Source organism: Aptenodytes patagonicus, chromosome 1, assembly GCF_965638725.1.
Source record: "Aptenodytes patagonicus chromosome 1, bAptPat1.pri.cur, whole genome shotgun sequence".
NCBI lineage: Eukaryota > Metazoa > Chordata > Aves > Sphenisciformes > Spheniscidae > Aptenodytes > Aptenodytes patagonicus.
Genome location: NC_134949.1, coordinates 46234293 through 46247025, shown reverse-complemented (window position 1 = coordinate 46247025; position 12733 = coordinate 46234293). Strand labels below are relative to the sequence as shown.

At 38.0% G+C, this 12733-nt stretch overlaps 1 protein-coding gene across 1 annotated transcript in view; it reads right to left on the bottom strand.

Annotated features, from left to right (window-relative positions):
• The window catches only part of TMTC2 (transmembrane O-mannosyltransferase targeting cadherins 2), a 263245-nt gene that overhangs the window by 62263 nt on the left and 188249 nt on the right, over nucleotides 1–12733 (bottom strand). The window contains exons 7-8 of the mRNA XM_076333832.1: nucleotides 12264–12342; nucleotides 1426–1547 (exon numbers count right to left, since the gene is read on the bottom strand). Coding sequence (XP_076189947.1) covers nucleotides 1426–1547; nucleotides 12264–12342 — 201 coding nt within the window. The remainder of the gene's footprint in view (nucleotides 1–1425; nucleotides 1548–12263; nucleotides 12343–12733) is intronic.

Sequence of the window (12733 nt, the reverse complement as noted above, 5' to 3'; positions counted from 1 at the left end):
GAATTATTTTAGTGAATAAAAAAGAAATCCATTTTCATCTTCAAAATGTGTGAAAACCAAGGAGGGACTGGATCTCTGCTATAACTATCATAAGGGCTATTTTAGCTGGAGCTACAAGCTCATCTATACTCAAAAGGCAAAGTAAATTTTGAAGAAATGAAAAAGTCCAACTCTTCTGATTTTTTTCGAACTAGTAGTTGAGTAGTTCTTTTCACATGCTTAAAGAGATACTCTGTAAATTCAAAGCATGAGACGTACTTCCAACGTATAGGTGACACCTCTAGCTCTGCCGTAAGGCTGCTACAACAACCCTGGGTCAAACACTGAATATCTTTTTGTATTAATATCATTACTTGTGATCTAAACTACTTATAATAAAGGCTTTTTCAACCAGAGAACTCTTTACTATCTGTTATGAAGCTCCTACACTATTATAACTGTTTTCTTTGGGCACAGAGTGTGACGGATGCACTCGACCCCTTAACCAAACTAGCAGTAGTTTGGTTCAGGCTCCAAAGGAGGTAGAGGCCTGAGCTGTAAACGGGCCAAGAACTCCCCTAGTTTCAATCTGTTCTCTGAAAACCCACAAAGGAGCAGAGTGACACAGTGAGCATCGATGCATATGAGCTTGGAACACCGATCATGCGATTAACACATGAATAGCAGATGGCTTTTCCAAGACTCATTTATCAAGGAACAAAGAAAGTTGTGGGTACAAGGAGCCTCATCCATACCTTTCCCATCATGTGTAATTTGACTACGAGCCAACAACTTTATTCCATAAATATGACAGCCTAAGCGAGCTTTCTTTGAGCTCTCCCTGCTAGGCAGCGTGGCTGCATGGCAGTGATCTCCCCTTGAGCTGGGACACCTCTCAAGGTTGCCCCTCGAGGCAGAGACACCTTTTACCAGCAGCAGATCTTTGGTAAGTGACTAATACCGTGCATAACCTTGTAGTATGGTAACTTTGATTTTGTCTTGGTAACTTTGGTTTGTGCCTTGGTAACTTTGACTTTATCTTGGTAACTTTGATTTTGTCTTGGTAACTTTGATTTGTGTCTTGGTAACTTTGAATCACTGTTCAAATGATTGTGCCACACAGGAATAGAGTGAACCTTGCCATCGAAATTTGTTATGTCACACTTTTACAACATCATATTAAAACCACTTTTGCTAATATCTTTGACAGTGGTTCTTTAAGCAATCTAAATCACCCATTCGTGACACAGAGGTGGCGATATTTCAGGAATGGATGCAACGTTTCACAAAAAAATGACACTGTCAAAATCCTTAATTAGAACGCATGACTGAAATAGAGTGACAAATAGGGCAATAAGCAATTTCCAGGACAAAGTCTTCCTGTCCCTTTACCTCACCTACTCGAAGGGCCTGGGACCAGCTCCCAGGAGCTGCTGATTAACTCACCGTCAGAGCCAGCAGTTTTCCATAGGTGAGATGGGCTGGGATGTGGTCACTCTTGGATCGCAGTGACTCCACATACCAGCGCTCTGCTTCTGGCAGCCGGCTCATTCTCATATAGGCTTCTCCTAAAGGGTGAAACAAATATTAGTGAGATTGCCTAAAATTTATCATCTAATTTATAATTTGCTGTTTATTAAATGGGCAGAGATCTTGAAAAGGGTGTAGTGCATGAACACCTGCAACGAAAAAGCAAAACAGCCTTAAAACACTTGAGTGAGGAGATTGAGTTATGGCCTTATTAGTGCTGAAAGAGCATGGTTGAGATGAAAGTCTTGTTGGAACAGAATTTCAAGAGAGCACTCCAGCTGCTATGTTTCAGTCAAAAGTCTCAAAATAACAGAAATTTTATCACATCTACTATAGAGAAGTTACTTCTTTTCCATCAGTCTACATTGCACATCATGGAGTGGTAGGGAGAATACAGAATGTCCTTGCATTTAATCATAATACATCAAGAACCTAGATGTAAATGTGCCCCTGCCTGAGCCAATGACAGATTGAAAATGCCTACAGGAGAGTCAGGATTTCACCATCTCACCAGCTGATTCATTCCAAAGAAACGGCTAAGTATATTCCCAAAATTATGAAGTCACAGTTTATCCAGTGCCACCACTGGAGGATCAAGAGAGGACTACGTCTGACCCAAGTAGAGAACGGCTAAGGCTGTCTCCAGGTGAGTCACTGCCCCCAGTTCTGCATCACACGAACATGAATAGCTGTAAGTGCATCAGAGAGAGAGAGAAGGACCAGTGTTTTCTGTTCAAGCTTGAGGCCAACTATCACACCCCCAAAACTCAGAGAAAAAGGTACCACCTACATGCTCAAAGAAAGAAAATAGAAGAAACTCTTATCATGGGAGTGATATTCACCTTGAGTATTTACAGGGGCTATGGAGGATTTTCTTGATGAAAGAAAACTGGACTAGGTCCAGTTAGATTTTTTTTTTTTTTTTTTTTTTGCTATCTTTGTTACGAGAGGATAGGGATCCCAGGCAAAATGTGGCATGTAAGTTTGAGTTTCAGGAGTTAGGGTGCAGTGCATGCAAAATGACCAAACCACAGCCCACAGACAAAATGAGCATGATGTAGAGTCAGAAGTCACACTGAGACAAGGCTAAGGGGACCCAATAAGATTTTTATGAGCAAATAGAGTTTTTTCCAAAAAGGGGTGCAAGCTTGTAAATCTAGCAGACCAGGACTTCTAATTCCAGAATCTACAGAGCATTTTGTACTCATGCACTGGTCTTGGATATCTGATTACATACACAGAAGTATCTGATGTTTCAGTCCCAGAAGTACTCAAGTCATTCTATTGCTGGTTAGGGCCAAACTAAAAGAACAATTCCCCAAAAAACCAAGCCAAATTTAAAAAAAAAAAAAAAAAAGTGTCCAAAGAAACCTCAAAAGAACACAAACCCCCCCAAAACCCAGGATCAAATTCAGGGATATCAGTGTCAAATGCATTTTTTTCACTATGCCAGCACTCACAAATAAGTGACATAACATTATACCTTGTTCTGCACAAAACAAAGTCACGAAGTTAAGTGTTGAAAGGATGGAAGAAGACAGAAGTCAAGTTATATGCTCCCCTCAACTCCTCTGCCTAGCTGTACGCTTTATGGCAGAATGTTTAATTATTTGATTGCATACTATTTTTCCCACAGGCCCCTGCTTTATTTAGCACACAGGAAATGAGGAATCCATATTGCCTTTTTCTTTTAAGTGGAAAAATCCAGCCCAACCTGTTACAGCTTGGCAAAGTTTCAAGCAATTAACAACAAGATCCTTTAAAGAGAAATGTAAGCAGCCGTAAGAGATGGAGTTGTTATCTGCTGGTAGTATATGCTGAATGCACTGCCAAATTTCAAAAAGATCCAAGGTTCTCATCTATTTTCCATAACGGATTTTGATATAAGAAGAGATTAACATCTTTGGAGTACTGGCAAATTCAATTTTTAATAGGTTTTAAGAGCTCAACTACTTTACAAGCTAACCTCCTAAAACTTTGGGGGTATTTCTGAGTGACGCATCTAGAAATGAAGCTACAATATGTCAATCTAAATGTCAAACTGTAGAAAAAGGGATTTTATTCCCCTGAAGACTTTACAGGGAATTCTCTATAGCTGAACATTTTTCTTCTGAAGAGTCTGTTTTCTGCCCATATCGTCAAGAATTGCTATATTATAAGCAATTAGAACATGTCATTACTACGGAAGGAAGTACTGTTGGGGGTCTGTTATTAATTTTCTCTTCCAAATGATTTACAATGACACTACTATCTAAAAAGAAGTTAAAGTAAGTAGAAAATTGACAGAGGCTCTGCCACCACCATACTCAAAGACCAGAATAAAATCAAGCAACTGTTAATTGAAGCATTAATTCAATCAAATGATTTTATGTGTTAGACTGATGCAATTTTAATAAAAGCTATTCCAGCTTCAGACAGTTTTCCAACAAAATTACAAAGAAAACATGCATGGATTGACTTCTGTCATTCAGGATGCATTTGTGTGTCTGAGATTAAAATAAGAAAAACAATATTTGTCATTTACAATCGTATATTTTTATAAACTTGCAACATGAATGATTTAGTCATTAGGAAAATAACAGTGTCCATTGGCAGAAAATATACAAATGAATGGTACCTGCGAGCAGGTTTCTATATTTACTTTAACAACTACTTAATTCGTAAAATCTTTCAAAACTCATGTTAAAAATCTGAAAGGTCACACACACACACAATTTATTAATGAAACTTGTCCAATCTATAAAGTTCAAGAGAGTTGCATTCTACTTTTCTATTAAAGGAAGCAACAACAAAGAAAGAAATTCATGGCAGTGGAAACCTTAAGACATAAATTGACAGTTATTTCAGTTTCCTAATCCATATCAACATGCAGCCATGTGCGACATTGCCTGCACAATGACTGGTGGCAAGAAATTCAACAGCTAACTGGAGTAAAAGGAGACAAATCAGTCATTCAAAAAATTTTCAATTTTTACAGTTCAGTTAATATTTTCTGTTATTTATGCACCCATTTCTTAGCCTGTTCCAAAAGGAGGAACATAGAATATTTAATTGTAAGTCTCATTTAATAACGTAGTACAAGAAAACACATTAATATGCAACTGAAACTATTTAAAAGAGTGTATACATAGTTCATTAACACCTCTATTAATACTTTATGACAAAGGAATGAGTAATGGGCTACCTTCAACTAGACTTATACCGCTCTAACTAAAATCCTGGTACTCAGGTAGATTTTCTTTGCCATAGAGATAGATCAGTTGCAAGACTACCATTCCTCAAAGCAGTATTTCCCCATATTTCCCCAGAATCCTTGGGATTGAAAAATAATCTTCCAAAATAAACAAAAAGCCAAAAAAAACCAACAAACTAAAACAAAACCACCCCTACTAAAGTGATGCCAGGACAAATTAATTAAGAGTAATTAAAAAACAGTAACAATCATATTGAACATTATTTTCATATTAAATAATAATACTCATAAAGGACCAGCTAGCTAGCAGCTATTTTCCGTGAAAGGCTAACTTTATACTCGATAATGAAATAGAATGTGATCTTAATACAAATTCTTCAAAAAGAAAAAAAGGACAGAAGTTAAGATTTTCTAATACATATCACACATTGTTAAAAAGCAAAATTAGGTACCATTTACATGAATGTATCTTACATGGTTCTAGACTAACCTCTTATCTACTCATTTCATATTTGTTCTGTTTCAGATGCACACTGTCATGCCAACCAAAGGCCGTCTCCTTGCAGGGAGCATGTTAGACTTATCGATGAGCAAGTACAATGGAACTATGGATGTAAGAGCACTGTGACTCTATAGGTGCCATGTACCCATACTTTCAGATTAAGAACATATGTCCCTCCTGTGGTCCTCCTCTTAGGACCCCAAAAGATATTGCTGAAAAGACAACTGAAAAATTATCTCCGTAAAGGAGACAATGCAGGGTAAACCTGCCTTGCATCATCCTTGTATATGTTAATTATCTGCCACACAAATTGCTAGATAGTAAAAATGTAATATAGAAAATATAGAATTTGGCATTGACAAGAGCAGACATCAAAAAAGAAAGGAAGATGGAGATGCATCTTGAAAAGGAAAATCTCTAAGAAATACATTCCGTCAGGATTTAAACTTCATTTTTCTTCATTTTTCCATCATTCCTTTGAATTGGGAACATAAACAGGTCGCCTTAGAAAATGATGGAGAGGTCTGCACCACTGTGTACCACAATACCACAAGGAATTTGTGTCTTTCATAATGCAACCATGCAGCTTCCTTGTGCAAATCAAGGCTGCAGATGCACTTACCATAAATGCACCTCCCTAGATATATAACTTCCTTCTTTTTTCCCTTACGTACCAGTCCATACAATAACATAATAAATCTAGAAGCATAGTCTGATGCTATACTATATTGATGTTTAAGATATACTGCAAAAGATTAACAGTCCTGGTGATAAATATGCAGTGCATGCACATCTTCTCTGAAACAGCTGAAGCATGTGAACTTAATGAGCATCAAGTTCTGTACAGACTAAGCGTATTCTGTTTGGTTTTTTTTCCTTTTACAGAATAATCTCCTTGAAGATTTCAAGGAATGTATTGTATTTTAAGAGGGCTTTTGATGGATGGGAGTCAATCCACATTTACTTTGGTTGAGCAGACTCTTATAGGCCTCAATTAGCCAAAGCAAAGCCTTTGATCTGATTTAATTAGACCACTAAGCCACTTTTGAAGGAAAATACCTAAAGTGGAAAACAAATATACATGAAGGGCAAAATAAAATCAGTTGCAGCATGAAACAGCATGGACTTTGCATGGCTGTTTCCTGTTGTACAAAGACTTCCAGTGAAAGAAGTATATTGACACAAATAGAAGCATTGAGCTCACCTGAGATAGATAATTTCATTTTCATTTTCCAACAGATGTGCAACCAGTAGTAAATCATAAGGGTACAAACTAAGAATTCATAACTGAACAAATGATTGTACTTTTTTCTTGCCTTTTACTTTATTTACACACATTTTAAAGATTTTTTTTTTGTCAGTAAAACATACATATTATGCCAGTGTATTTCTTCAAAACACTCTTAATAGAAGCACTTTCCATTAGAATCATGCCTAACGGGGATCCCTGTAGTCCAATTTCAGTATTGGACCATATTTTTGGTCTACAAATGTTACGATTATACTTATTTTCATACAAAACCCCATATGTTTAAAATACAAATGCATTTCAGGCTTAGACTCTTGGCTTTTTCAGAATATTACCTAAGAAAACTCAAGTGTTTCACATGAAATTATAGATCCATAGTCCAAAGAGATAAAACTAAGAAAACCTGAGAACCTGGGAAAAAAAAACCTGGTCTCAAACATTGCATCCACTACCCCCTCAGCAATCCACTGCTGTAACCTTCATACCCAGCTTGAATCCCTCAAACAAAACAAAGTGAAAAAACAGGAGACATTGCAATCAGCCTGGAGATTTATACTCAGCTTTGGACAGCAGATATAAACTACCATAGTCTGCAAAATCTCAGAGGAGGAAGAGTTAAAGTAGCAGGATGGGAGTGGGGAGGGGGAGAGAGGGAAGCACAGCCTTTTACTCCTATCACTACTGGAGTGGACTCCATTCTTATTTCCCTAGAACATATAATAAAATATACATATGAAAGAAAAAAAATCCTTTTTTTCAACCAAGCTAGTTTTAAAAGAAAAAGTTTGTAATGTACTTCTAGTAAGAAAGTACCAGTAAAGCTTCTTGGGATGCATAGGAAGCACACTGATGACTGGAGCTCAGACAAGTGCAGGTACCACGCTCTGCATAAGTTATGATGTGGGATATGTATTTCACAGCTTAATCATCTTTGGCTCTTAAAAAGTAAGTCTTGCACAGCATGAACTGTAAAACTATACCAGCAAAAGTGTTTCTTGGAGTTCTAAACAATATTTAAAAGTAATTCAATAAAAAAACATTTAATGGGAGCAAGGGGCAAATGGGATAGGAGCCTTAACAATATTAACAGGTTTGTACAAACAGCCACATCCACCCAAAAGCATAATCAAATAAAGTGATAGTTATGTTATAATCATCAACAGAGAAAGTCTCTCTGCACGCTAAGCCTTTGTACTTATGATGCAAACCTCTGCACCAGATGTAAAATCTGGCTCCCTTTTCCTGTTCTGTACCTGGCTGCCACTTGCATATGATTTGTTTTCTGTCTATGTGCAATGTAGCAGATTAGCAAGGAGAAATCTAAATTCTAATCTGTGCCTCATTAACTGTATTCACTCCTGCAATGTTAGCTTCTTTTGTAACTTGCATTTCTCATAAAAAATGTTCGTAAGACCTTGCATTAAATGCATTTGAAAACAGACGTTCAGATGTTAGTTGGCAAGGGCAGATGAAGTGTGATCAAGACATTTGTCTTTATGACAGTATCCTGCCAATCTAATGCCACCCCAACATCTTTCTTGTTACTGTTCAGTATTAAAATAAAGCCTCCATGGTCCACCTCACACCAATTAACTGGCAGGAGTATGAATTACTGTAGCAGGTGGGCCAGTGTGGTTTTAAAAGCAATGTAATACAATCAACTGTACAATATCAGATTTCAAGGAACGCAAAAGACATCTAGAGCAGAGGCTGATCCTTAAGCAATCCTAATATTGGCATTAAAGTGTTCAAGATCCCACAGGGACCATTTTATCTTTTGACCCCAGGTTTTAATTGAAACTTTAAACAAAATATATTACCTATTTAATGCAGCTGAGCTGGACTCTGGCCTTTGTAGTGCATTTTGCCATGCCAAGCAAATTAATCTGTGTAACCTTAGCATGTACTTTTTAATTTACATCAAAGAAATATGACTTAGAGAAAATAAATACCAAGCCAACCCTATACAGCTTGTTGAATAATTATTTTGATTCTAGTTTTAGAGTTTTGATTTTTAGCTGTTTTGGGTTCTTTTAAGAAAAAAAAGAAAAGGTTTTAATTCTTGGTACAAAGCCAGAGAAACACATGGTTTCTTTAGCTGAGTTGTTGCACACCTGGCAAAATAAATCACAGCAACAGGAGACCAAAATCTACCCTGCAACTTTTCATATGCTCAAACTTAGAACATCTGATGCTGGTCTTCTGGTCCTGCCTTTTGTACCATGAATAAAATGCAAAGTCAAATGCATGGCTTGCTTCTTGAGTTCCAATACTTCTTTTTCCTTTAAAAGGCAAGTTACTTAGAGTTTTAAAGGATGAGAGTCAGCTGGGCAGGCTGGCACACTAGAGGAATGAGTCACTGGGCCTGTCAGAGCAAAAGGCCAATAGAAGCAAGGGCAGGAAAAGGAGTGTAAAACAAACAGGGAAAGCAGGTGGTGTAAAGGCTTAACACTGCTGGAGTGTTAATGCTACTGCACTCCGAGCGCTGGAGTTCAAACCCTAATTCAGTTTAAACAGTTCGTCTCCTGTTTATTCTCTTTCGAGTATGTCATGTACATCATACAGGGGAAAAAAGCCTCCAGAAAATCTTCAACAAAATAATTAAATAATTATTAAAAATTAGAGGAAGCACTGTTTTCTTACACCACATTCCAACATCTAACACTGAACCAAGCAGAGCGATGCCAGAGACTCGGAATACACCAATCACAATGACAACTGCAGCAGATAATCCTCAAACTGTATTCTTGGATTTCATGATAAGCCGTGAAGACTTTTTCCACACGTAGGGAGACAGGGAAGGACCCTTCCTTCCCGAGCAGATGGAGAACACTCCCCAGTTTCTCCCCCTTCCTCCCCAGCAATGAGCACATGGTGAGTGGGTACAGCTCAGAGTCGGGCTCATGCAGTTCCAAGAAGATGAGACAGGACCGGCCTATTTCAGTTCCTCTAGTCTCCCTTTTAAAGGCAAGAAGTGGGCAGACAAGTTTATGTAATGCTGTTTATCAAAGAAAGTGTTATAGCGAACATGTTTATAATTTTGTCTTGAACATCAAAACAGAAATAAACAATCTGGTCGGCCTTCTGGTGCCCAATGACACGGTATAAGCTGCAGAGCGGATGCACTCCTGGTAATGGATGTGGTTGCCTTGTTCTCCTGTCACACCCGATGCAAAGAGATGACTGAATAGGCGTTTAGGATTTATCTCACCCAACTTGAGCTAGCAAGTCTAAGCCAGTCAACTCAGCTCCTTTTACAGACATTTAGATGTCTAAATCAGATGGGCTTAATACTCCCTTAATACTTAATACTCCCCAGAGGTATCTTTTTCTTCCCACACTATAAAGTGAGCATAGCTACGGAGCTCTGTCTTGTCATATAACCTTCACACTATTACAGGTAGGAAAGACTAACCTAATTCAATGTGTCTAACTGCCATCATGTACGCTCATGGATAGATGCATCCAGGATAGCTTTAAGCAAACCAGTCCTGCTGTTAACAATGCTGCACGATGTTCAATTCGAGTCACTACCCTACTCTGTATGTAGCCTCTTGGATTGCCTCTGCAGCGTAGCCAACAAGCCAAACCTCAGCAACTAGTGTGAAACAAATTCTGGTTTCCCTGCAACAGCTGCCATCACAACAGCAACCAAAATACAAATATATGCTGTGTTCAGGGTAAGTTGTACTTTACGGAGCTCCATAATACCCTGTTGCTCTTTGCAATAGGCTGAAAGGGGCTAAGGTAAGCTCAGCTGACCCTAACTTGTTACGCCGCTAGGACATCCGTGAAGTGCCGGTGGCTGCCTAAAGGAAACAGAAGCCAGAGCATGGGCTAAGCAGTGGAGGGAGGAAGTGTAGCAGCAGCCAAGCCCGGGCAAAGGACTGAGCTGGTCTTTGTGTTCACTATTGCTTTGTCAGTTAATAAATGCAAATCCCAGGAACAGAGTGAACTTGGACGTCATGGACTGTGCTTATAAAGGAAGCCAAGAAAGGCCTCCTGAACCTAAAAAAGTAACCAATGGGCAAAAAAGTAAAAAACTAAAGAATCTTATAGGTCATAGTGGTTCTAAAGGGAGCGTCTATTCACGGGAAAAGACAAAGGGTGGCACAGGCCTGTTTTGTAATGGAACAACCATCATGCTATAAACAGCATTGGTTTACTTTTTCCAATTTCTGTACTTCTGAGGAGCACTTTTATCAGAATTATGAAACATATATCTGCACTAAAGAGGGCAGTCAAACTTCGGAGGGGTTGCTGGAGCACTGCAGTACTTCAGCAGTCACTATAGGACACCTATAGTAAGCAGAGGCTTAATTCATGGAGTGGTGACTGTTGATAAAACCCCACCAAATTTATCAGCAAATGCTGATAGATAAAACTGATAAAACAATAGTTCAGCTGAGACTCTCTATAAACAAAAGTACATGCAATAATGAACTTGTGCGTTTTAGAGATTTTATCCATTTGCATTAATCTCATGAAGCTCAGCATTCAGGGAGAAGTAACTCTCCATTGAACTATATGAACTGTTAAGGAAGTGTTTATACTATTATTGACATTAGATACTTTGTCACTGTGACAAGAGAAGTACTTAATTTAGCATTTACAGAGATTTGCAAACACGTAGCATAAGTTACAACTACAGTTTTAGAATTTTTTTTTCCTATGCCCAAGTACTTGTAAGGAGCTAATAAAAGATGTCTTTCCTAAATAAGTAGAGACTAGTGAGTGGTGCCTCCTTGCAACAACTGTGTCAAACCAATTGGTATCAACCAATACGTTCCCTTGTATTTTAGGCACTGGAAAGGGGAAAAAAAGCCACAAACCCCCTTTCCTGTTGATCCTAATTGTTTCTACATATATTTTTAATTGCCGTACTTTGAACTACTTTAAAGTAAAGGTATCTTACATCCTTTTCTGTCCCAGATAGGAGCTCACAGAGTCTACTGGGCCAGACACTGAGGTTGCTTAGCAGAAACACATGCCCTTTCAGAGAGAATTCCACTAAAAAGCATCTCTGGAACAATGAAGACCCTGCCCTCTTGTTTACAGATCTGAATACTACAAATAATAACTCATATTATCTTCTTTTATCTGTTTAATGTATCCTGTATAAAGATGTGATGAAGAATACGAGGAGCTGAAGTTAAAGTTTAAAAAAAAGCCACCTCAGCTAAATTAATGTTTCTTGCAGTACTCAAGGGACTCTGCTAAAATTTTGAAGGACAGATAGACTGGTCCTGGAAGAATTCTCTTGTTGTAGATGTCTAACTAACAGTACATCAGCTGGGAAATAAGTTTTTGCCACAACCTGCAAAAAAATCCAACTACCTCTGTGGGCCTGTTTGGAAATTTAACATCCAACATCCACGCTAGATTTTATGTTATAATCAATCTCACTCCATTTTCTATGAAGTAAATACAATTTTTTCTTAGTCTCAAAGATGACTAAATGGGAGATTAAAAAAACCTGTATGAATTGCACATGAGGTCTCCAAGATAATGGATGAGAGATTCTGGAGGCAGAGAAAACCACTAATCCATGCATTCTAAATGTACAAGTGCTCCATGGACACTCTTAAAGATATCCAGTATCCAACAGTCTCATCATTTATTCAGCCTTATCCAGCATTGCAGTTGCTGGCATTTAAGCTCTGAACCTGGTTTGGCTCGCATCTACTGAAGGCAATTATTTTTGGTTTTATTAGCTAACTCATTTGAGCACCAGTTGCCTGGCTAAGCTCTTTTGTTTCACCCTGCCTGACCCCTCATGTATCTTTCTGAAGCACTAACAATGCACTTACCCATCATGTTGTATAAGCTCTGTGGTGCAAACTGTCTTGGCATTTTCTGTATTGCTTCTTTGTAAACCACAAGGGCATCCTGAAAAGAGACACACAAGTGGGACAAATCATTAGTAAAGCACCAATTTCAAAAGCAGTCTTTCACATATAAAGTAAAACCAAACTATCTTCCTTCCCCAAATGAAAGGTGCAGAGACAAAGAAAACACGTCAGCATCATAAATATCACAGAAAGTTCAAACTTCTCATTTACAAAGTTTTACCAAATCCAGTGAAGCTTATTGACAAGAGATCAAATTAGTTCCAATATTGCAATTTCTAATTAGTTCCAATTTCCCAGGTGGAAATAAAAGGAACATATTTTTAAACCCCTCAATGACTCATGAGTTTATAAACATATATAAAATTCTATAGGCTGTCAGAGAATATGGAATAATATCAAACTGCAGACAAAGGACTTCCTGATGACTA